Source organism: Colletotrichum abscissum (assembly GCF_030869225.1).
Source record: "Colletotrichum abscissum strain IMI 504890 chromosome Unknown Scaffold_15.1, whole genome shotgun sequence".
Taxonomy (NCBI): Eukaryota; Fungi; Ascomycota; class Sordariomycetes; order Glomerellales; family Glomerellaceae; genus Colletotrichum; species Colletotrichum abscissum.
Window position 1 is genome coordinate 790374 of NW_026850043.1, and position 23410 is coordinate 813783.

The following is a 23410-nucleotide window of genomic DNA, read 5'->3' on the forward strand; positions in this document are numbered from 1 at the left end:
GCAGCTACAACTACCCCGGATCTACCCCGGGCCCAGATTTCCCCGGCCCCGGTCCCAACGCCGACGACGCTCTTTTCGACTCCCCCTTCCCACCCAGCCAAGATACTACTCCCAGCCGACACCACAATGGCCACATTCGCAACCCCTCTGCCGCAATCAAGCCGGTCCGAGATCCTCGAATGGCGCTTCCCCAAACCTTACCATCAATACGTCCTGACCGGCAAGTCTAGAGCAGCATGGCACACCTCCTTCGTCATCCCCCAACTCAACCTCCTTCTCGACGCAGGCCTCGTCGTGAACAACCTGCGTCCAAAACACATCTTCATCACCCACGGCCACTCAGACCACTGCCTCCTCGCCCCGGCCTTCACCAAGCGCGAAGACCCACCAGACATCTTCTGCCCCGTCGAGATGAAGAAGGCCTTTGACGACTTTTGCCTCGCAAAGACCCTCCTCAACCGCGGCGGTCTCACAACTAGCAACGACGCCGAGGCCGTGGGTCTCAAAGTCGACGGCAAGGGTACCGATGAGGAGGGCAGGACGGAAGGGGAGAGAGCGTTTCTGGGTACGCACGTCACGACGGCCGTCAGACACGGTGACGTGGTGCCGCTGCGGCGCCTCAAGGGCATGGACGCCCTCGTGTTCCAGTGCGACCATAACGTCCCCGCCGTGGGCTACGTCTTCCGGACCACGACGCATAAGCTCAAGGCCGAGTATACCTCGCTCCCCGGCCCGGAGCTCAAGAGCCTGCGGCAGTCGGGCGTGGAGCTGACGGCGCCGGTGACGACGCCCGTGTTTGCGTTCCTTGGTGATACGACGGCGTCGACGCTGGCTGCGGAGCCGGAGTGGTTGGCGCAGGGGATCCCGGTGGTGATTACCGAGTGCAGTTTTCTGTATGATGAGCATGATGCGCAGGCGGAGAAGACGAAGCATACCAAGTGGAAGGACCTCGACAAGGTGGTGCGCAAGTGGCCCAAGACTACGTTTATTTTGACGCACTTCAGTATGCGGTATAGTAACAAGGATGTTGTTGCTTTCTTCAATGGGCTGGAGGATCCGCCGAAGAATATTGTCGTTTGGGCTGATGGGCAACCGGAGTAAAGGGTACAGATGGGCTAGAGACAGCATTGATAGAGGGTATTTGTCTAAATCAAGCAAGGGTTGGTTGCTTTCTAGATGGATAGACTCAAGAAACCCTTAGAGCATTTACAGACCAGCAGTTCTTTGATAGACACTCTGTCGATTCCGGTCCCTTGGCCAACGCTTATATGATGAGGCACAAACATCCAAACCTCCCGAAACGCTCTTTCAACTAGGCACGAGATCGCATCCTTCATCTCAGTCAACTGAACAACACGAGCCTACAATCATTGCACCTTCATCCCAGCAAACACATCACTCGTCATAGCCGTCCACAAATCCATCAAATAATTCTTCCTCGGGGCCCACCGCCCCGACCCAGCCTTGGGAAACACCTTTGCCGCGTTCCGCACATACGTAGACTTGAGCGGCATCATCGCATTCGGCTTCATATTCGGATCTTCGAGCAGCGGCGTCACCGCCCTCAGCCTCTTCTTCTCCATCCCGCGCCACAACCTCACCAAAAACGAGCTCGTCGCCTCCGCGCCGAGCGTCCACGACGCGTTGGCGTACCCGAACACGTACGCCATGTTCGGCATGTCCTGCAGCATGCAGCCCTTGAAAGCGAACTTCGTATTGGGGTCCACGCGCCGGCCGTCCACGGACAGGGCTATCGAGCCGGCGAAGCGGATCTTTAGACCTGTCGCTGTGACGATGATGTCTGGATGGAGAACTCTTCCGGACTTTAACACAATGCCGGAGCCTGTCACTTCTTGAATGGTATCCGTCACCACATCCGCCTTACCAGACCTCAGCGCCTGATAAAAATCCGAGTTCGGACACACGCAGAGGCGCTGTTCCCAAGGATTATACCGCGGCTTAAAGTGCGGATCGAGCGGGATATTCGGCGGCAACTGCTTCTTCGCCGCGCCCAACAGGAACCGGCGCGCGGAGCCGGGAAACAACTGGCAGTAGTAGTACAAGATATACGACAACAGGAAATACTGCACCCGCAGGAGCCGGCTCGAGACGGACTTCGGCAGGATGGAGAGCATGAAGCGCTGCAGACCGGCTTTGCGAGAGGGCATGCCGATGATGTAGGTCGGGCTGCGCTGGAGCATCGTCACGCGCGCGGCGTCGGTGGCGATGTTGGGGAGGAGGGTGACGGCCGTGGCGCCGCTGCCTATGATGACGACGTTTCTGTTGGTGTAGTCTAGGTCCTTGGGCCAGAATTGCGGGTGGACGAGCTGGCCTTGGAAGGTGTCGATGCCGGGGATCGCGGCGGCGAGGGGCCGTTCGTAGTCGTAGTATCCTGTGCCGAGGACGACGAACCGCGCGGCGATGGTCTTTGTCTGTTGCTTTTCATTTGTCCCGTCGTTGGCTCCTCCCCCTGTGACCGAGGTCTTGAGAATCCATCTGCATGTCGCCGAGTTCCAGTCCGCGGAGGCGACTTGGTGGTTGTACTTTATGTGTCTGTCGATGCCGTGCTCGGAGGCTGATTCTTCGAGGTAGGCGCAGATTTCGGGCCCGCCTGCGAGGGGGTTCTCGCCTTTCCATGGATTCCATGAGAAGCCAAAGGTGTATATGTCCGAATCGGAGCGGATGCCGGGGTACTGAAATAAGTCCCACGTCCCGCCCATCCGTGGACGGCCCTCAAGAATGGCGTAGCTTGCGTTCTTGGGGCCGTGAGCTTGGAGGTAGTATGCCGTGTTGATGCCAGAGATACCGGCGCCGATAATGATGTAGTCGTAGATCTCGTCTACCTTGAGGTCTGCGGGATGAGTTGACGCCATTGTGATGGTTTTGTTAGCAACATACGCAAGTATACGGTGTGACGAGCAAGAAGGCTTCTATGGGAAGTTGCACATGGGGTTCAGCTACCTTTTGTATGATTCATGTGAAGGACTATCTACTACATGAAAAGCATACCCACCTCGCAACATCTAAACCAACCAATGTCCGACCGTGGCGAGGGTCCTGCGCCTAGATTTCCTAATTCAGTGTCACAGAAACGCAGAGTTGCCGAGGCTTGCGAGATGGGATGAAACCTAGAAACCTGCGTCCAATGTGTTTCTCGACTTGTTTTACCAAGTAACCCGTCACACGAACGGGGGAAAAGAGGGAGATCGGGGTATCGGCGTGTTCGTTCGGCCTCCGTTCCTCTATGGAAGACCCGTGTGTGGTGCATACTATGTCAATGGACCATGATTCATACGTGCAAGTAGGAAGTCGATGGTGAGGGGAATAGGCATGGCCAAGGAAAGCACTGCATGAACCCACCTCACACAACTGAGTTGTCAATAATGTGGGTTTAGACCGTCTAGTTGTCATTGTAACTCTACGTGTGACTTCACCACTCTCTCCTACGGGCGTCCGCGGGTGCGGAGAGAATACTAGTGTCTCAAAAACAACCCCATTGCCCCCACGCATTGACCTAGCTTTCATGTTGCCTCGGCTGTTGGTCTCGCTTTAGACGCGATCATGAGATCGGATGACGATCTGTAGGACGAGACTGGGCCCGGAAAACGACACCCCCGATGAGACAACGTGAACGCAGCTTTCCGAATGCGAAAGTCGCATGTCGGTCGGTGCATGGTGCCTATGCGGGGCCTCCGTTGGACTTAGAATCTCCCCGATCGGCTCCGGGCCGTATGAGTCCTCTCCCGTGCGAGTACTAGGCTGCTCCCGCCCCCGCGCCCCCCGCATCTTTACTTAACATTCGGCCATCCGACACTCGCGTAAGGTTGAAGATAGAGCTTGCTATCTTGCGTCTTACCCCGTGGGAAAAGCGCAGTCATAGTAAGAAGTATAAAACGGTACTAATGTTTATATCAACTTAGCTGAGATAGTTTCTTCCCAATTTGAAACCCCAGGCCCACGCCTGAAAAGCCCTTGACAGACTCCCCAGTTGATGAATTCTCCTGAAATAAAAAGGCTTGAAAAGCGCTTTGAGGACGCCAGACTCTCGGTCTTACAGCAAGCCACCTGCCCTACGGGCTTCAATTGAGTGGAAGTCTCGGACAGCTGAGGTAAATATAGAAGCTACTGGCAAGATCACCATCGAATTTGCGATTAGTCAACATTTCATTTTCAAAGTTTTGCGTCCTGAAGGTAATACTTGATGGGGTCATTTCAAAGAGCGAGGTGTTTGTCATTCTGCTGGCTAGAGTTCGGTCTCCGTTGCGGACATGCTTTACAAACACGGATCGATGATATGTCACTAAGCTTGGACTCAGAGCCCGTGTTTCTAGACCTACAACCGTGACGTAGAAAGCGAGTAAATCACTAAGACATTGCCGAGACACCGCGGAAAATCATTCCACTGGAGACCGTCCCACTGTGTTCAATTCTCCGTGGGCTGTCAGCACTCGAAGATTGGCATAGATATACATATGGGTACGTCGATGAGTAGATAGATTCTCTCAAGAGCTGAACGCTTTGCCAGTGACCAAACTTAGAGAGACGGGGTTTCGGGAGATCTTTGACAGGGCCGTCGTCACCTCAGTCGCCTCGGCCCGCTGGAAGGCCCTCGCAGCAATACAACCCCTTTCGTCGGCCCGTGAATGGTCAAGCTTGTTTGAATTGCCCACATAAGGTTAGCATGCTTGGTCTTTATAACGTGCAAACACGAGAGCTTGTCATCCTAACTCAAGCTATATAATTGCTCAAGTCCGATCTGTCGCGGCCCTTCATAAGTATGCACACTTATGTCAACAACTGTCTTTACCGTCCTTGTCTCCAGCATCAACAAAAACAACGGCTTCCCTTTGCCTAGCTTGAGGAAAGCTTGCCATGTAATATTCCCGCCACTGTCAGCCCACATGAAGTCGCCCTTCAATTGACATTCCACAACGAGTTATCTGACTTGTAAGTGTGCAATATAGGGACTAATCGATCCAAGAATCACAAAGTGAGGACGCCCTTGTTACGATTCTTATCCAGCTATGGGGTCTTCATGCGTCCAATACAATTGCACCCCACCCCATGATTGATGAGGTCTATATGTCGAACTGGATCGGCACAGGGACGGCTTGGCCAAGAAATTCCAAATTGATCGACAAGTGAGCAAGGACGAATTTTTGCGCATGTAAGTGCGAGATACTATCAAAGGAGTGTCATTTTATCATTGTTCATTGCCGTGATCAAATTTGGCCTGCTCAAGCATAGGCATCAGCCAAGCAACTAGATTGCTCGAGCTCGAGCTCAATGCGTAAATGTTCTATAATTAGGATTAAACAACTAACCCCATCTTCGACAATGTCGTCCTCCAAACCAGCGCTCCCATTCAAGATACAAACTACAGACGACCACGTACGGCTCACAGACCTAAGTGATCGTGTGTAGTTGTAAGATGGAAGCGCCCCGCCCTGGTCATTGACTTTCCTGTGAGAAAGCTGGCTTTGAATTGACTGTGTCGCGTGAGATCGTCGGTAGAAGAAGAGTCGGGCTGAGTATGTAGGTCGCCGGCCTCTGGGTATATCCGTCCATAAGTCATGATGTAAAAGTGGTGTTCTGAAGAAGGAGTAATGATGCAAAAAGCCGACCGCCGTGGTTTCCACCGCCAGGCCAAAACATTCTCAGCGAAGTCATCAATCCTTTCCAGATTGATCTTGCCTCCAAGCTAAGTTCGACTCATTGTGCAACCACAGCAGCTACCGCCACTCCGACAAAGGCGATGAGCATAGCGAGACTTGAGTCAAACTGGCGACCTGCAGCATTGACGGGCGACGACGTTGAGAACGGAGGGCTCGTCGGGAGGGGGTTCCATGTGTCTCCGCCGCCACCTCCTTGCGTTGCCGAAGCAGACGCTGAACCACCACCAGCACCTCCCGACGCCGTGGCTGTTGCGGTCGCAGGCGATGAAGCGAACGAAGAGCCCGAGATGGCTGAGACGAAGGACCCGGATACCGTTGAACCACCAACGGCACCTGCGCCAACACAACCACAAACTTGGTCTTGTCAGCCTTTCTGTCCAACAAAGATTGATTGCCGCATGATGACCAACAAGTCATGGTGATAGATACTTATGATCGAATATTCATGGGGAAAGGAAGAACTTACCGGATGAAGCTCCGTTGATAACAGCCTGGAACGACGCGGCAGGACAGCCCGTCGCAACACAGGGCTCAATGGCGGCGTATAGAGCCGCTTCTTGTCCACATTGACATGAGAAATCGAGGCTATCGCATCCTACAAAAGACGCGCCGTCGAGAAAACAGCTTTGCGCGCAGGAAGGAATAGCTGTGACGGCGACGCTCGCGCAGTTTTCCGCCGCCGCCACGCCGCCCGCCAGCAACACCGCGCCGGCGACGAGGCGAGTGAAGTTCTTCTTCATCATGATATATGATATGATATGTTTCTGTACTCTTCTTGACCGAGTACTGTTTGGTTTAAGCGATTGTGAAGTTTGGTCGAATTGGGAGATGGTGAAACGAGGAGTGCTTCAAGGAGTCTTGTTGAACATGGAGATGGAGCGTCCAATTCGTTCTTGGGTGGCCCGGATACATGCAGGAGAAAGGGAGAATGGGGGAACAAGCTTCCTTTGTGGAGGGAGACTGTAGGAAAACCCTGCATGGGGGAGAGGGTGGGAGTGGGAACGGGGACATAGAAAAGGCAACAACCGACAATCACGTTTGTTCTTTTGTCACCTACCTCGCGGTAAACACTACCCACGACTCAAAGCCATGAGCTCTAGACCAGCAAGCCTGGGCTTCCTTCAGTTGCACGTTGTAGCTTAGCTAGCTTCCTCGGGAGCTATCTAATTTCCCTCACAGGTTTTCGCTTTCACATGTGGGCTGCTGTGCTCCCAACTGGCGGCTGGTCGGCATGAGGTCATGTCCGTCGAGCCGTAAATGGGAATATCATCACTAATACGACGCAGGTGGAGAGGGATGTCACCCACACCAGCGCACACACACACACACACACACACACTCCAGCGCACCAAAAATTTTCACTGAGTAAGGCAAGGTAGTTGTCATTCTTTCATTGCGCTATCTTACTCGGCCGACTTCTCCTCATCCACTTTCCCCCGCAGTCAACCCCGGGGGGTCTGGGGACGGCGATGCCTTCCGATATGGGGCAAGACGCGGGGGAATCGACAGGGATGCCCGAGGGGGGATGGCGCTGATCCTTTGGGCCCTGGCACTACTGCGTACGGCAAAGTCGCAGGTGTTGCTCTTTTAAGCTTTTGATCTGGGGCGCGGACGAATCGTTTGTCTGATGATTGACTTGGCCGTTGGGATGGACGAGCCATTTTGCCCAAGTCTTGGATGCTGGTCCGACCAGGAAGAGGCGCTGGCCTCGCGCTATATCAAGTTGGGAGCTTGGTGACAGGGGTTGGGCTAGACAACACCCTGGCGATGTGATTTGATGTGCAGGTGATAAGCTGGCTGGCTGAATCCACCATGAATGGACCGAGGCTGGCAGAAGACGCACGCGACAAACATTTGATTGTGATTTTGCATCTCGTATTAGGGCGAGATGGTGGCACCGTTCCCCGTAACAGAGATCTTGACGGACGAGGCGGATGAGGATGCTGCTTCGAGGTGGCGAGCCAATCGAGGCTTCGAGACACTTACTTACATCAATTGACCGCCCAGGCCGTTGGAAAAGGTTCGCCGGTGGCTTACTTAAGTTCCTTTCTGCTAGTGCTAGGCCTCACAAACGCAGCCAACTGTTGGTAATATCGTATGAGCCACTAACAGACTGCTAAGACATGCTGCTACCACAACGTCAATCGGTTGGAGGAGATCATTAAGCAAACAGTTCGACATCGTTAGTAGGGATTGAAGGCGCAGTTCCGTAAATACTTAAGGGATGGCATAAGCGAGACATTAGATTAGCCCGTGTGCGTGGATTGGACGGAGAGATTGAAACGGCTTGTAATGTCACGTCTTTTTCGTCTTCCAAGATTCTTCTGAAAAGTCTTGATTTCCCGAGAGACTTCGGAAATTAGACGAAGATGGTTGCATGTACCTGGCCTATCATAGGCTAAGGTTGCCTGTACTTTATCATCTCCAGTCTGCAGGCTTTCTAGCCGATGTCACCAACTTTGTTATGCTGCCAGGCTGCTAATCCATGCCTCAGAAAACGTGTTTTTTCTCGAATGTGACTTGTTACAGTATCGTATTTGTGACTCACAGAGAATTTACTTTCTTCGATAACAGGGTACTGGACATGGTAAAGTTTTTGGAGGTATATATGACTCTGTTGTTGTTTCGATTAGATCAAGAGTATATCTGGGATTTGATCGGAAGCCGAACTTATGCTTCTTTGCAACTCTCTGTAGTCACATGCAACGATAGATCTGCGCATGCATGCGACCGTACTATCATCAAGAATGCGTGATAAAGCTCAACCAAGGAGCGTCTCCAGCCCTTCTTCCTCAATGACATCTATCCAGTGGACATGGTCGACAATCCTCAATTCCGGATCAATCACTATGTCTCCCCGGTCCATGCGCGACCATACCTTGACAAGAAGAGTCATGGCACGCTGTATGGTGCGTAGTCCAATGATTTGGTAGGTCCGGGACAATCTCTGGAGGACAAATTTTCTCCATCGCTCGATACTGCAATTAAAAGTGTACTGTTCTGACGTGAATTGGCCCTCATCCGCTACTATGATTTTACCAAGTACTGAGCCGGCGATAGTGAATACCAGAGTCTGCGTTGCGATGGTCCGAGAGTCTTCCGGCATGGTTTCGAGGGTGTTCAAGATGTCAAAAGCAAGCTTCAGTAACAGCTGTGACGGTCTGTCTATCCCATCGCAAGATATACGAACAGCTGGATCCGACTCCAGACGAGCTTTGGCCAGCTCCGGAAAGGCGCGGTACAGTTCCAAACAGCCACTCAGCTGGTAACAATGGGCAAGTTGAAGGAAGTGAATGGGTGGAGCCTTGATATCGCCGGTGTCCTCGATGGATGACAACCTAGGGAGCTTGGTTCTGCGGATTTGATCTTCCAACAAAGAAGCTTCGCCAAGGAGATTCCCATGCGCCACTTTTTCGAACGCTTTGATTTTGTTTAACAACATGGCGCGCGTGAGTGATCTTTTCCTTCGTACAAGCGAACCAACTTTCGCCAAGTAAATGAACACCGAAGTCCCAACACCGGTCCAGGGACAGACATATGAAGGGGGTATCATGTCGATTTCGAGGAAAGGATCAAGGTAAGAAAGTGAGTCGGCCAGTTGATCAACAAGGAAAGAGACGAGCACTTCCCAGTACACCATCGATGAAACGAGAAAAGTTTGACTCTGGGTCATGATGATTAACTTTGAAGGACAGTCCAGTCCTTGAAATTTGGTCCAGAATTCAAAGAGCTGTCGAGACCCATGGATGTGGAATAGGCCGAGTGATGAGGGATTATGCCAACTCTTGACATTGCTGTCAGTTCTCTTCGATCACCTTGAAATGGGCATGGGCCTTACCGAGGTCATTCCGAGCAGGATTATGCCTAGCAGCACTTCATCCTTCACAGGATACGGTAACGACAACAAAGACAATGTTTGGTCAATGGTCGCCCCGCCAGAGTTGACCATTGCAGAATTGTTGATCTTGCATAGCTCTGTTGAGACCTCGGAGATTGCCTCGGTCTGGAAGCTTAGAGGCGTGGTCGAGGTGCAGTCGTCTCTATGGAAGTGGGAGGCGGACATGTTCATGACGCAAAGAAAGAGTAGGCGTGAGCCTACCATCATTTCCAGGACATTTGATCGAAAAGGACTCTGGCTGGAGTCGAATGATGAGCTTATTGGACAAACGAGCGAAAAGTAATGGTGCAAAAGGAGGGAGATCTGGTCAAGAGGTTCATAAAGGAGTAGAGTGCTGTCAGCATATTCCTCACAGAGTATGCCATCGGTATGGAACTCTGATGCGCAATTGGAGCCAATGTCTGTGGGCGATGAAGTGGCATCTTCTGGAGCTGAACCCCTTCTGATGAAGTTTGAAACGCTCACAGGTGACTGGACATCAACAAGATTGTGTTCTTCGTAGTCGGATGTAGTTGTCGAAGATAGAGCTTGAACAAGAAGCACTCCCCTCCGAATTACCGTGACCACAGACCTCGTGATAGAACCTTGCGCTCGGGATCTTGATGTCGACATGGTCGGTGGTTCAACAGTTGTCTGATGCTCGGGTGAGATGTGAGAAATCGCCCGCGAAACGTTCCGAACCTCATCCTCAAACCAGCCAGGGGAGCTACGATGAGATTTGTTGACACTGAAAGACGTGCGTGGGCTGCTCTCGTATTTTGTTGACCATTTCAATGCTTTAGCATATCCTGGGCAATCGATACCTGACTTTACACATCGTAGACAACTAGGCTCCGCCTCGTCGCATTTGATTCTCTTTAAGAATTACCAACATTAGGTGATGCAAGTTCATTGAACATTGTAGACGGCTTACTCGGCGCTTGCAGCGAACGCAGCCACCTGATCGTGGTGAAGGTTAGTCTCCCGAGAGCCGAAGAGTAGGATTGTTGGCACTGACTCCTGGACTTGATTCTTCGGGAGTGTTGAGATGAGCTGCTGCTCATGATCGCGCGATTCCGGATGATAATACGACAGCTTGACTGACAGGATCAACGTTGTCGATAGGAACAAGTTGGTTCTCCGGGACAGTGTGTGCTGCATTGCCGAACAAGCATGCGGGGTGGGGCTCTGGGACTGATAAGTGCCTCGTCAATTCCGCGTCGCAAGTGCTTTCCGATTGGCTGTGGTAATCTGGCTTATCAACCAGCACCAGACACGACTCGGGCTCGCGCAATAGATGGGTTGTGCTAGAAATTGATGGCTTACTAGACAAGTTGTCAAAGATGATCCGATTGGTCAGGCGTTGCCTTGACTTTTGTGGACTGCATTGCAGCTTCATTGGTCCTTGGTAATGACTAGCAAACCCGAGAGGTTCCATTGCTCAAAATGGGCGAACTTCATGAGAGTAAACCAATCACGTTGGGTCGAGACAGGAGAATGGACGTATCTTTCCAAATCATGGGAGTTGGCTCAGTTCAAAACAATGGTGATAGTTGATTTAAGAAATAAACTCTGACTCTCTTCTACCAAGAAACCAAATGCTAGACTCAAACAGTATCACAGCCATTCATTACATGCAGCTCCGTCAGAGGCCCAACATACCTCTTCCTCGCCCGTAACAGCCAATAAACTGCACCGAATAGCAAAGCTGCACCAAGAACAACTGGCGCGTAGTTCATGTTGAGGGCGGTAACGGGTTGAAAAGGAGGAAGAATGAGGAATACGCATGTGAAAACCAGATAGCACACGGCGGCCGCATTAACTGCCACTCCGGCCGGTCCGAGGCGCCAAGGCCCCCATATCAGAGTCTCCGGACAGAAGATTCTACACCACAGCACGAGGATGATCGGGAATAGATATGAAGCTTGAAGGCTTACAACTGCGAGAGAGAGGATGGCATTGAAGGCCGTTGTGGAGCCGATGTTGATGAGTCCAAGGAGAACGAGTAGACAGGTTGTGACGACAATGGCACTAGTGGGGATCCCGCGTTTCCGCTCGACCTTGGACAGGACTCGGGAGAATGGGAGTCCTAGTGTGCTGAGATTAGCTTTAATAGCGTAGGATTACCAATATGCACTTACCTTGATCTCTTGCAAAAGCCCACATTACACGCGCAGCAGAAGTTATCAGTGGAATAGTCGATACGATGGCCATGATCGTCACCGCAGCCGTAAGTGCATTGGCTGCCGCCAGAGATCCAGTGATGTTGTAAAAAATCTGGATGATGGGAAACCCGGTTGTCGAGTTGAGTGCCGATTCAATGTCGCCCATGCAGAACAACAGCGTGATCAAGAATGTGAAGCCGAGAGCACCGTTAATGATCACACAGCCAACCATTGCTCGAGGCACCCCGACCTGCGCGTTCTCCATCTCTTCGCTGAGATGGGTGGCCCCATCGTATCCCGCCAAAACGTAGCAGCAGCTCAAGAGGCCTATACACCATGCTATACTGTCGTTTGACCAACCCGAATTATTCTCGAATGTCGCGAATACGAAGGAAGCCGAGTGCTTTGTCGGCGACACCACAGCCATTACGATGAGGATGACCAGGTAGAAGCCGACGTGCAACGTCATGGTAATCTTCTCCAGCAGCGGAAGAATGTTACTGCAGAAAATGCATACTAGCGCAGATCCTAACAAGATAGCCCAGTAGAGCAGAGTCCCATGCCACCTCTCGGAAGTATACGAGTCTGGGTAGTTGAGTATGAGAAGGCCCTGTATTTGGGTCCCGGCGAGGAATGGTGCGCTGCCGGCTAACGCGACCCATCCTATAGTACTGCATAGCAGTTCGAGTAAGCTCGTGTACAAGTTGCTTTGCTTTGAAGTCTCATTCTTACGTGATATATCCTGCAAACCAGCTGTTAACCGGTCCTCTCCTCCCGGGGCTTAAATAGGCGACAAAGTGATACTGGCCTCCTGCTGTAGGGTGACTATATGAATGGTCAAAGAGATTCCTTGAGCGAATGCCCGGGCATCCCTACATAGACGCCAGCTCTGCCAAAGACATGGCGGAGCATAAAGATCCGATGAATGCAATGATGGCCCCATAAACTAGTGAGGCCGGTCCTCCATTAATAAGCCCTGTTGCCATGGTGCTGCCGGAGCGGATATTAGATATGCCTGGACCAAGACTGAGGGTATTTCATACCTGCATAGAGCTTCCCAGGTTGCCATCAATGATACACATGTTGCTAGGATTGCTGTGGGTGAAAAGTTTCGCTGCATTGAGATGAGCATGGTCATCTACATGCGACGTACGCAAATGATAAAGAAATGCCTACCTTAACCTCTTGAGCATATCCGGTCTGTGTTTGATCCTCTCCTCCTGTGCCTGTCGGCATGCTTTGCTTCTCAGAAACCGATTTTGAGGTCATGGTAGCGTTGGGTAGCGGTTCAAAACAGCTTCAAGAGGTTTCGTAACGTCACATGAGCAGTCGCAAGCCATTCTCTTCAGAGCAACATTTATATCAGGAACTATGTAGGATGCTGACCGAATTACATGTAGTTTTTCTTTCGGAATCTGGCTTATCTTCGCACTGATTGACACTCTCTAGACGTGCCAGGTAGATGATAGTGTCTATGGTGGTGGACGACCGACGCTACGCCCCAAATGGAATAAAAGTGCGAGCTGCAAGGGATCATGCACCCCGCAATCAAGCTAACAAGGAGATCGGAGCGGGGATTGCGAAGATAACAACACATGAATGTGCGACCCGCCTCCGACCTAAGGTAGAACTACATGTACTACCACAATACTAAAGCGAACCAAAATTCTGGACTGGCCGTGATGCCGCTTTCAAGGTGTCTTGTCTCGGAAAGACTGAAGTCAACGCATTCCGTACCTCTTTCCCAGTTACCCGTAGGCCGCGAGAAACTAATATTGAACCCCTGCAAGACGCCTCAGCTGTCTGCTAGTTGAGGCTCTCTAATAGTGAAGACCTGGCAGTCATTATTGCCGGTGAGTTTCCGCAGTCCTGTGTGCCTTTCCAGATTCCAGACTTCTAGGGCGACCTATCTTAACGTCATGCGGACCTTAGGTGGAGGGATGCTAACTTCAACGCTGCTGGCAGAGTTACTCGCGCTATCGAACCAACTTATGATCTGAAAACATCCACCTCGGAACTATACAGAATTCAGAACTCTGACTGCCATTGAACACGGCGGGAAGCATGGACTCAGAGAAATGATTCAGACTGGAGGAACGACTCAAAGGGCAACGAGGAACCAGATGACAAGCGCCGACCAGGCCTGATGCTTGAAGAGTGTGTTGATCATATTTGCCTGAAATGATTTCTTGACTATACTAAAATCTGTATACCCCTAGAAGATTTCTCTCTGTCTCACAGCCTTCCATGCAAGACTGGCTTAGCAAGAACCTTGTTGGGGTCAGTCTCTGCTAGAATTGTAGCATACGACCCAAATCGCACATGGACCTCACGCTGGGGCTTGGGGTCCCAACAGAAAAATCGCCCGGTTGAGCGCATTTCGCGCAAATCAACAACGACCACAGACTCAACGGGCATGATCGTTTCCGTCCAAAACAACAGGTACAGGCTGTCACTGAGCTTCAGCATCTTGCAAAGCTCTGCGTCTGCTAGGCCCTTCTCGGTGCCGCTGAGGCAGTGCCATGCGAGGGTGCCTCTGTTGAGATAGATGTGCTCGTAAGCATCGCGAGGGGTGTAGCGATACAGAATGTGCTTGCCGATGAGCTCCTCGGTAGCTTCGTAGGCTTTGACGTTAGTGCCCTCGTTCTTGGTGGCGTTTGAAAACTTGGTCCATGTTCTGCGCTCGTTGGTTTGGTCGCTGAAGCCGGAGACGCAGGCGATCGCCTGACCTGTCGTAGTGTCGAGAATCAAGCTGACTTGTTCCTTATAGTCGGGTTTGTAGAAGTCGACAAAGTAGATGCCGCTTCGGACTTCATATGCTTTGTACTCGGCATCACCCGTGACGCCGGCTTGGTCTCCTTCGAGAATTCTCCAAGTGAGCGTGTCTGAATCGTGGAACTGGTGTGAGATACGGAGGCCCATATCAAAAATGTGATCGAATGTCTGTCCGGCAAGTTTTGAAGATGCGGGCATAATGTGCTCCTGGAAGCCCGCTACGAGCTCTTCCAGGGTAGGCCAGTCCGATACAGGCACGAAGTCGGAGGCTTCTATGGAGGCGATCATTTTGAAATGCTTCGTATGACTGTGCAATGATCTCGGGAATATGATAACAATGATGAACAGCAAGAGGGTCACAAACTACTTCTTACTTTTTAAGTAAAGCAATGCGGATTCAGGCTCAAGACTGATTGCAGTTTCTTGACATTTTGTATATGCGTAGTTGAGTTGTTTGACCTCGCACTTTTTATCCCAAAATGGTTTAGTGGTTTTGCGGAAACTCGGACTGTCGATGTTCTTCTTTCTCGCCGAGACGCCCCATCCAGGACCTGGTCGAAGTCGCAGATAAGACGAGCTGGGAACTTGACTGCGCTCGTGTAAGATGCAATAATGTAGAAAATCCATCCAAATTGGACATTGTTTGCCGAAGGTCCAGAAATTAGTTGCATTCCGATTGTAGTTCCGAGATAGAATCGTCAATCTTGAATATCGCTCTCGGAACTAACGCATTTCTAATCCCACCATGCGTCTCTCTTGGTGGCTACTAGACGATCTAGATCTTGGACCTTGTCTTATCCTTCTTGGTCTCGGCACGGAAACGCTTCGTCAATTGCCGAATAGCCAGGTCCAGCAAGACATCCTCGCTACCACCAGGTATTCTCGCACCAGGAACCTCGCGGTAGATTTCTGAAAGCGACAAGATTAGCCTATCTTCCTTCAAAACTTTGTATGCTAGTAAGTAGCGACACTCACTTTCGGCAATCTCTCCCTTGCCCGTACGCGTGTAGCCGTTGCCGCCGAACAGCAGCACAGCACATCTCGCACATTCGTCGAGAACAATGCCAGCATTGGCTTTGCACAAGGCAGTCAATCCACCAAGCTCCTCGTCTGCAGTCTTCTTTGGCATCTTAGATAGTTGGAATGCAAAAGATTCAACCCAAGCATACTGCGACTCGAGTATAGCTCCGCATTTGGCCAGCCGATGACGGACCACTGGTTGTTCGATGAGGGTCTTTAGTACTACTAGTTAGTCATGAACTTCAACGTAGTGCTTTCGGGGATCCTTGACTTAGACAGACCTTATCGAACGCCCTACGCTGCATACAATACTCAAATGCGGCGCTCAATGCCACTCTAGCTTGTCTCGTAACACCCACTGAGATGAACATACGCTCGTGATTGAAGTTGTGCATGATATACTTCATGCCCTCGTTTTCTTTACCGATCAGGTTCTCCCGCGGCACCCTGACATCGTCAAATTCGAGATACGAGGTACCGGCGACAATTTGGCCAGCGACTTTGAGGCGCCTCCTGCTCACGCCGGGTTGATTCGCGAGAGGCACCACAAGGAGCGAGATGCCCTTCCCTCCTGAGCCTTCACCACCGGTGCGAACGGCTATGGTTGCGAAGTCTGCCATGACGCCATTGGTTATCCACTTCTTGGCGCCGTTGATGATGTACTCGTTGCCTTTGAGCTCAGCCGTAGTAGTGATGTTGGCCACGTCTGATCCCGCACTGTGATCGTTGAGCCGGCGAGATTAGCTAGGATGCAGGTGGGATTGGTCAGAAAGTTTAATGGCCGACGTACTCAGGTTCAGTGATAGCGATGCATGTTCTTTTCCTTCCAAGCAGCAGGTCAGGGAGAAACCGATTCTGTACCTCCGCGTTTGCATAGTGCAGCAGAGGAGGAACACCGAATGCCATGCCAGTGGTCAAGGATCCCGGAGGTCCAGCTAACCCAGAACGACTCATCTGCATCCCAGCCTGTCAGCCTGACTTAGGAGAAAGAGGTTGAAAGGCAATTCACCTCATCTGAGTAGATCATGGTGTGCAATGCGTCCCATTCTTCTACTGGTACCTCCCCAGGCATATGCGTCACACCCGACTTGTGCAGCCATTCCACAGGTAAAGGCGCCGGCAATGCCGGAATTAGGAAGTTTCCTTTGGCGAACTTTTCGAATAAATCAGTTGGTACGTCTTCCGCTGTCTCCCACTCCATAGCATCCTTATGCAAGTTCTCGTCGAGAAACTTTCTGCAGGCGACTTGAAATCTGCGATGTGAATCGTTGAAGTATGGTGAGGGCAAGCCTCTCAGCCATGGTGGATCTGCGAATGGTACCTGGGACATGATTTCGGCTAGCAGTCGTGCGTGATCAAGCTACTATGGGAATCTGGCAGGTCAGAAATGGGCTATTTGCGACTGAGGGTCAGATGCAAATGTTTGGATAAAGTAGACAGCTTCTCGAACCTCTTGTTATTGTTGATGGAGAGTACCTGAGCTCGGGCAGCTCTGTCGGCATCTTGAGTGCGGGGCCGGCTGAAACCGAGGTCTTCCACGGCCCCTGGACCCCACTCAGCGCTAACTACGGGCCGAAGACGAGTCCGTTGTAGCGGCGGATCACCGAGAAGCGGGCTAGACTAAAGCCGGATGACTTTGATCGGGCCGGAATTGACTCGAAGTTTTTGATTCAGTCTGGCCTTTGCACCGCACTTTGTAAGTTCTTCCGACATTTTTGCAGAACGGTCTCGGACCAGGCGTCGCGTGATAGAAGACCGGTTTCTGGAAGCATAATTGAAGTCTAGAACAGATTCCTTTCGTTGCCGCCCCTGATTCCCTCATTCCACCTTGTAAAATTAGACACAGTGCGAACTGAGTCACGCGTTCAGGTGTAGGAAGGTATCTATGAAAGTTCTTTACTTGTATTTACTGGTCTATGCTAGGTGCAGTATGTGGGAAAAATATGTACAACATGAAGTCGTCAATGTGCTTTGCACCATCGGAGGTGTCTCTCACACCAATCTAAACCTACGCGCCAATGTAGAAGTCGATGCAGCTCTCGTAAGTCTGCTTGTTCGTCTCGGCGTACCAGAACCACTGGATCGCGCACTTGCCACCAACGTCGCAAGCGGAGGCAAGGGTATCGGGAATGGTGATGTTCCAGTCAGCTGCATGCTCGTTAGTAGGAAGCGCGCGCAACTAAACTGGTTATTGTATCCACTTACTGTCGGCCAACGGGTCGGGGTCGGTGGTGGGCCAGTCAGACCACGAGATGAGCGGCTCGCCGATAATGGTGTTGTTCGCAAGGTCGATCACGGAGACGTTCTGTTGTCAACGTCAGTACATGCACTTCTCTCCTTGATACGCAGGGCCTGGCTTACGGCGTGTCCTGGTCTGTGTCCAGCAACAAGGTCGATGTGGAAAGGGATGACTTCGCCGGCCTTGACGACGCGAACGTTGTCCTCATTATCCTCGTACTGGTAGCCACGGCATTGGAACAAGTTGCACTTGTAGTCGGCATCCGCCACCGCAAGGGAGTTTTCGATGGGACCGGCGATGTCGCTGTCGAGCTTCTTGGTCACTGCTGCTCCGCAGAGCTCTTCCTGCTTGGCGCCAGTCTGCAACCAATTCGTTAGCTCCAACTTTCAGTGCGCGACACACATGGTCTCGGAGCCTACCGTTCTGGGCTCTGGGGTCTGAACAACACCATGTCCCAGGACACTAGTAGCTAGAGCTGCAATAATGGCGTGCGTGAAAAACATTGTGGAGTTACAGCCGGACGAGTGATGCCGTTCGCGGAGTTGTGTTGGTACCAAAGTGCGCAAAGCTGCTCAGAGGTCGAAGCCGAATTTCCGAGCGTAGACCTTTAAACGTCTTTTGGGACTCCCTCTCGAAATCAATCGCATGTTTTAGACATCAAGATTAAAGTGTCAGATGGATCGACGACAAGCAGAATTCCGCCGTTTTTTAATCAATTGCCCGCGTGGCAGCCCCCGTTTTCCGCCAATTCTCCACTAATGACAGGCTTGCGGTCGCCAATCATGCCCTTGAGTTGATTAACCTGCGGCAGTTGGCGACACCCACCGGCAATCCACTGCACCCCTTGGTGGAACCGCAGAATCAGAAAAATGCATGGACAATTGGTGGGATTTCCTGAAAAAGCCCGGGAAAGAGGGAGAACAAAAGGGGCCGGAAGTTGTATTAGAACGGAGGCACTCTACCAAGTAAATAGAAAGGGGCATGAAACAGGGCAATGAATGTTCTACGCCAAGACTTGAGGGCGGACCATCGGCAACATGAGAGTCTTGGATTTTTCAAGAGGAACTCATGGGCCATAGCTGTTCCCGACTAAGCTGTTCAGGATGGCTATGATACCAATGTAACGGTGAAGGGCTACGGGTATGGAACCCTTACCGGTCGAACTTTGAAAAAGCCAAAATCATATCAAAGTGATCAACGCTGTGGCTATATGAGTGGTGGGAGGATGTATCACTGATCGAGATCGTCATGATAGACCGTCATGGCATCTCAACTTGAGGTACTATATTCTGGAGGCTTTGATTTAATTCCTAACTGAGGCTTCAGGGGGTTGCCGGCAGAAAAGGTTCTCCACGCTGTTGTTTCCCTGAGGCTCTAGCAAACTGGGTACTACATGTATATCTGGAAACTTAACACTAACTATATTTCATTGCCTTGTATAGGTGAGTAGACATGTAAACACTTTTATCAGCGATGAATGAGTCTATAAAGAACATGGAGAGAGAGTGCATACAAATTGTCTTGACCGTGGATACCACCACAACTCACGACGTGCTGAGTCAAGTAGGCAGGCATCGTTGATGATTGACGTCTGGTGACTACGCTGAATATTGAGCGACACTGCAAGACGGTGACAACTCAGAGTTTCCCTTGCACATATCTCGAATAACATGGCCCGTTGGTTTGTCCAAGCCCCAAACATCCTAGTGTAGTCAAGTATTCTCAAATTACTGCGCAGATGTGGCACTGACGAGTTATTACTAGGTTTGGTCCTCGCATTTAGTTGATGAGACTGAACCTCAATTTATGGCTGTCAATAACTAACAACTTATTCGAGGCTTGACACGACTTTCTAGACAACGTTTACTCTTATCTGCAATGCTGACAAACACATGCATGAGTTTGACGTCATTCCTGAATCCCCGCGTTGCTGCCTGGCTGATAAGTTACATATTTTCAGGAAAGAGTCAGCTACCTACTACTACCATCAAGGACTGCGATACATGCTGAGAAGAGTTCTTAAACACAACAAAGAGTTGAGCGGCGCACAACTATCAGGAAAGCGCTTTGGGAGAAGTCTACATACAAGCATAAGGTCCTTAGTTACTAGGCATCTACAATCGACATGTCTCTAGATACGCCGCGCTTCATTCCAACCCCAACTTCTTTGGAGAGTTATGCTCCGTTCAGCCATGTAGGCAACCCAGAGGATCGTGTCAAAGAGTTGTTGGCACAGATCATTCAAGCTCATCCCCCTCTGAAAGTATACACGAAAGAACAATGTCGAGGCCTTTTCCGCGGTCCGACGTCTTTGGCATATCTACTGCTTAGAGTCCATGAGTCTCATCCCGAAATCAGAATCCAGAGTCAGTCACTCCAAGATTGGGCAGCCGCATATATCGCGGCCGAGCGTGAAGCGGGAGATTCAGCGCCTTGTGGCCTCGCATGCGAAAGCGCTGCCTTTTGGGCGGTACAGACGATCCTGGACGAATCAAAGGCGCCAAAGCTACGAGAAGTGCTAGAAAGGCTTGCCGACGAAGACGACCATCCATATGAGCTGCTTTTCGGCTATGCTGGTATCTTGTACATGATCCGCGCCGTCGAGTCCGCGGTACGTGTCCGACTTGCGGGTTTTTATTCATTCTCAACGTGAAGTTGACAACAGCATACATCAGAGACCGGGAACGGCAAGTCAACTTAACACCGCTAAAGTCCGAATCGTCGAAAAGACACTTGGCGCAGGGCCCTTATGGACGTGGCGCGGGAAGCGCTATATCGGTGCCGTCCACGGTGACATTGGCATCTTGACCCAACTCATACTGACAGATCCGAAGCTTGCGGAGAACCCGATTATCCGGGGCTCACTTAAGCGGATGCTTGAAGTACAGCGAGAAAATGGTAATTGGGAGACGAAAGACGACCCAGGTAATACCATCTACGAGGGTCTTACTCAATTCTGCCATGGAGCGCCTGGGTTTGTTCTCTCGCTCGTGCACCTTGAGAAGTTCTTCCCAGGCTTGAAGGAAAAAATTGGCAAAGCTCTTCAACTTGGCAGAGAGTTCATCTGGAAGGAAGGCCTTTTGCGTAAAGAGCCTTGTCTGTGTCACGGAGCACTCGGTAATTCTCTGTGAGTAAAGCATGATAACCTCGGTTTCGGATTCTTATACAGTCACTTACACTTTGGACAGGGCTTTTCCGCCGGGGAAAGAACGGGACCACTTCCTGGCTTGGTCGCTGCCGTCCAAAGTTGCGGAAGAGCGCGAGCGGGACAGGACGCTTTTCGCACCTGAGGACGGGGCGCGCCTGGCAACGTTCTTCGACTACCTGCCTAGCGCAGCTTGGACATACATGGTTTGCGGAGAGGAAATTCCCGGGTTCATTCTCTACACTGATGTGTAAGTGTCCAAGTAACGTATAATGCAGAGTAGGGCGGCGCAACTCTAGGCAGTGAAAACGACTACATGCAGTAAGATTTCTCAGCCTCAGTCGTGCACACTTCATGTAAGGTTGCTGTAGAGGAGATTTTGGTTGCGACTGAACTTTGTTAAGGGAGAAGAGAACGTTACACGGGAATATCGTCTGAAGGTCGCACCCCGACTTGTTTCATTGCCACAACTCTAACATAAATGTGAGCTAATCGCTACTCTGATCATTAAGTACATATAAGGGTATTGGTCTTTCGTTATCTGTCATCACCCGTGCCGTCATTGAGGCGGAAAAGCCGGATGATCCGGTGGACGAGTTGCAGATCTCACCACCACCGTCGTCGTGATTGACCCATCGGGCCCATGATCCTTTACTATCCTGAACTTCTCCTCATCCGGCAATTCCGAAACCCATGTATCGGATGTGCAGGATCTCTTCACTGTAGTTCTGCTGTAGGCAATCTCAAATTCCTTCTCGATCATGATCATCTCAAGACCCTGTGGAGATAGGCTGAAATCTCTTGCGGCCTCAAGGTCGCCACATATGGGACCAGGCCATAGCTTCCTTCTCGAGGCGGTAGAGGTCGGTGAAGCCGGGATAGTTGGAGATGGCATCGGCGTTGAGAAGTGCCCTGGGAAGAGATGATCGACCAGAGGCTGTAGTGCTGGAATACATGCGGCGATAATGACGACGTCTGCCTCAAGACTATGTTCAACGTCAGCTATCTTTAATTTACCTGGATTTGAACCTCAAGACATCTTTGAGCTTTCATCTCGTTCTTCAAGACATTTCTTGGGTCGTATCATCGATGCCTTACCTCGTCCATATTACAAGGTCCGCTGAGTCGTCTGTATCCAATGATCAGCCCTCACGTACGCCAATCAGAAGTAGAGTCCTACTCACAAGTGAAGTCGGGGCTTCCTAGGGACTTTAGTCTTGTGCACTTGAATAAGGCGGTAAACAATGCACTGGTGTAAAAGTTAGCTCCCGATATCTTCATTGTCTCATATACGGCTTCAAGAGTCTCCAGGTCGTGCTAGAGAGGCATGTCGGTGCCCGGCTTGACTTACAGTAGACCCAGAACAAGAGAGATCGTGATAGCCAGCCTCTTTCTTCGTGCAATCTTCAGCCTCCGAACGGATAGTGCCACGTAGATGGCGAGATAAGCATTCGTAGCAGCGGATATGCCTAGATATGTCACGCTGGTTAGTTAATCCGCTCTACGTCCGGCGCTATTTCGATAGAACTAAACCCACCACTCGTTGATATTGAGTATGCAACCGCTCTCTCTGGGCCTAGACAGGCGGTTTTTGTGTACGTGATGTTCACCACAGCTTCTTGCGGACACTCCGCAAAGAGCCCAATCACATTTCCGAGCAATCCGACGCAGCATAACAAGCCCAGTGTCCAAAGAAAAAGTCGGTGAAGTCGTCTTGGGTTGAGTAGTCGGTTCATCAGCGCCACTACGGCGAGCTTCGGCAAAGCCAGCGCAATGATTCCAAAGCCAAATGAAAATATTGTCCATCTTAGTGTCTCTTCTTTCTGCTCATCAGTGAGCATACCAACGTGTTTCCCATTGCCGAGCGCGACAGCCTTCAGCGTCGTCCCAGTCGCCGTCCATCCCGCCAACACCGCTGCCAGAAGAATCCCGTCGTCATATTGAATCCGGCGCTGGATCCATCCCTTGACGTACAACCGCGCAAACGCGAATAACGTAGATATGATGGTTGTCGGAACCACTGTTGCTACTATTATGGCGCTAATGTCGTGGTTATCGACGACATCGTCAGAGGGGTCGACGTCGCGCGGTAGTATGGGAAACGGTGGTATCGTCGCTCGGGTTATCGTTTTGTACAACAAGTACATCATACGCGCAGGCGTGGTGTCATTCGATCATTGAGGCAAGGAACAAACATTACATGCCCGTATACGGTCGTATTCTGCCAATGTGGGTACAGTAATGAGGGACGACGAGAAATGGGTTGATGGTTTTGGGGAGAGTGAGGGGGACAGTAGGTACAGCAGACAGTAAGTGAAAAGAGTAAAACTCGAAACCTTGTTCTAGAAAGAAGGACGGGATCACGCACATTGTCTCACGGACCTGAGCAGCCACAGGCGATAGGTCGCAGAACTGCGTGTCTGAGGGTAAGCCCATTCCCCATCATCCGATTACATGGTTGGGTGAAAGCAAACTTAGTTTCTTCGGCCTGGCGCCGTTTCCTTCAGGCGGAAC

At 51.1% G+C, this 23410-nt stretch overlaps 14 protein-coding genes across 14 annotated transcripts; 3 read left to right on the plus strand and 11 right to left on the minus strand.

Annotated features, from left to right (window-relative positions):
- Positions 1-126: 126 nt before the first annotated feature.
- CABS01_07222 (uncharacterized protein) lies at positions 127-1101 on the plus strand (the record flags this gene model as incomplete). The annotated part of the gene is made up of 1 exon (XM_060540586.1): positions 127-1101. One exon carries the CDS (start codon positions 127-129, stop codon positions 1099-1101), a length of 975 nt encoding a protein of 324 aa, XP_060403471.1.
- A 266-nt stretch (positions 1102-1367) lies between these two features.
- Positions 1368-2873, minus strand: CABS01_07223 (uncharacterized protein; the record flags this gene model as incomplete). Its single annotated transcript, XM_060540587.1, has 1 exon — positions 1368-2873. One exon carries the CDS (start codon positions 2871-2873, stop codon positions 1368-1370), a length of 1506 nt encoding a protein of 501 aa, XP_060403472.1.
- A 2525-nt stretch (positions 2874-5398) lies between these two features.
- CABS01_07224 (uncharacterized protein) lies at positions 5399-5575 on the minus strand (the record flags this gene model as incomplete). Its single annotated transcript, XM_060540588.1, has 1 exon — positions 5399-5575. One exon carries the CDS (start codon positions 5573-5575, stop codon positions 5399-5401), a length of 177 nt encoding a protein of 58 aa, XP_060403473.1.
- Positions 5576-5712: 137 nt separating this feature from the next.
- Positions 5713-6415, minus strand: CABS01_07225 (CFEM domain-containing protein; the record flags this gene model as incomplete). The annotated part of the gene is made up of 2 exons (XM_060540589.1): positions 5713-6029; positions 6142-6415. 2 exons carry the CDS (start codon positions 6413-6415, stop codon positions 5713-5715), a joined length of 591 nt encoding a protein of 196 aa, XP_060403474.1.
- Positions 6416-7117: 702 nt separating this feature from the next.
- CABS01_07226 (uncharacterized protein) lies at positions 7118-7336 on the minus strand (the record flags this gene model as incomplete). The annotated part of the gene is made up of 1 exon (XM_060540590.1): positions 7118-7336. One exon carries the CDS (start codon positions 7334-7336, stop codon positions 7118-7120), a length of 219 nt encoding a protein of 72 aa, XP_060403475.1.
- Positions 7337-8436: 1100 nt separating this feature from the next.
- CABS01_07227 (uncharacterized protein) lies at positions 8437-9348 on the minus strand (the record flags this gene model as incomplete). The annotated part of the gene is made up of 1 exon (XM_060540591.1): positions 8437-9348. The coding sequence occupies one exon, from the start codon at positions 9346-9348 to the stop codon at positions 8437-8439; it is 912 nt and encodes a 303-aa protein (XP_060403476.1).
- Positions 9349-9486: 138 nt separating this feature from the next.
- CABS01_07228 (uncharacterized protein) lies at positions 9487-10713 on the minus strand (the record flags this gene model as incomplete). Its single annotated transcript, XM_060540592.1, has 3 exons — positions 9487-10361; positions 10487-10512; positions 10571-10713. The coding sequence occupies 3 exons, from the start codon at positions 10711-10713 to the stop codon at positions 9487-9489; spliced, it is 1044 nt and encodes a 347-aa protein (XP_060403477.1).
- CABS01_07229 (uncharacterized protein) lies at positions 9497-9856 on the plus strand (the record flags this gene model as incomplete). The annotated part of the gene is made up of 1 exon (XM_060540593.1): positions 9497-9856. The coding sequence occupies one exon, from the start codon at positions 9497-9499 to the stop codon at positions 9854-9856; it is 360 nt and encodes a 119-aa protein (XP_060403478.1).
- A 446-nt stretch (positions 10714-11159) lies between the features above and the next one.
- On the minus strand, positions 11160-12703 carry CABS01_07230 (uncharacterized protein; the record flags this gene model as incomplete). Its single annotated transcript, XM_060540594.1, has 4 exons — positions 11160-11641; positions 11694-12388; positions 12450-12542; positions 12594-12703. 4 exons carry the CDS (start codon positions 12701-12703, stop codon positions 11160-11162), a joined length of 1380 nt encoding a protein of 459 aa, XP_060403479.1.
- A 1249-nt stretch (positions 12704-13952) lies between these two features.
- CABS01_07231 (uncharacterized protein) lies at positions 13953-14780 on the minus strand (the record flags this gene model as incomplete). The annotated part of the gene is made up of 1 exon (XM_060540595.1): positions 13953-14780. One exon carries the CDS (start codon positions 14778-14780, stop codon positions 13953-13955), a length of 828 nt encoding a protein of 275 aa, XP_060403480.1.
- A 487-nt stretch (positions 14781-15267) lies between these two features.
- On the minus strand, positions 15268-16842 carry CABS01_07232 (uncharacterized protein; the record flags this gene model as incomplete). Its single annotated transcript, XM_060540596.1, has 5 exons — positions 15268-15401; positions 15468-15726; positions 15794-16229; positions 16303-16466; positions 16522-16842. The coding sequence occupies 5 exons, from the start codon at positions 16840-16842 to the stop codon at positions 15268-15270; spliced, it is 1314 nt and encodes a 437-aa protein (XP_060403481.1).
- A 678-nt stretch (positions 16843-17520) lies between these two features.
- Positions 17521-18254, minus strand: CABS01_07233 (uncharacterized protein; the record flags this gene model as incomplete). The annotated part of the gene is made up of 4 exons (XM_060540597.1): positions 17521-17660; positions 17718-17817; positions 17874-18110; positions 18171-18254. The coding sequence occupies 4 exons, from the start codon at positions 18252-18254 to the stop codon at positions 17521-17523; spliced, it is 561 nt and encodes a 186-aa protein (XP_060403482.1).
- Positions 18255-19876: 1622 nt separating this feature from the next.
- CABS01_07234 (abscisic acid ABA receptor) lies at positions 19877-21150 on the plus strand (the record flags this gene model as incomplete). The annotated part of the gene is made up of 3 exons (XM_060540598.1): positions 19877-20362; positions 20427-20878; positions 20940-21150. 3 exons carry the CDS (start codon positions 19877-19879, stop codon positions 21148-21150), a joined length of 1149 nt encoding a protein of 382 aa, XP_060403483.1.
- Positions 21151-21455: 305 nt separating this feature from the next.
- On the minus strand, positions 21456-23046 carry CABS01_07235 (uncharacterized protein; the record flags this gene model as incomplete). Its single annotated transcript, XM_060540599.1, has 5 exons — positions 21456-21882; positions 21995-22025; positions 22081-22145; positions 22248-22365; positions 22434-23046. 5 exons carry the CDS (start codon positions 23044-23046, stop codon positions 21456-21458), a joined length of 1254 nt encoding a protein of 417 aa, XP_060403484.1.
- Between the last annotated feature and the right edge of the window lie 364 nt (positions 23047-23410).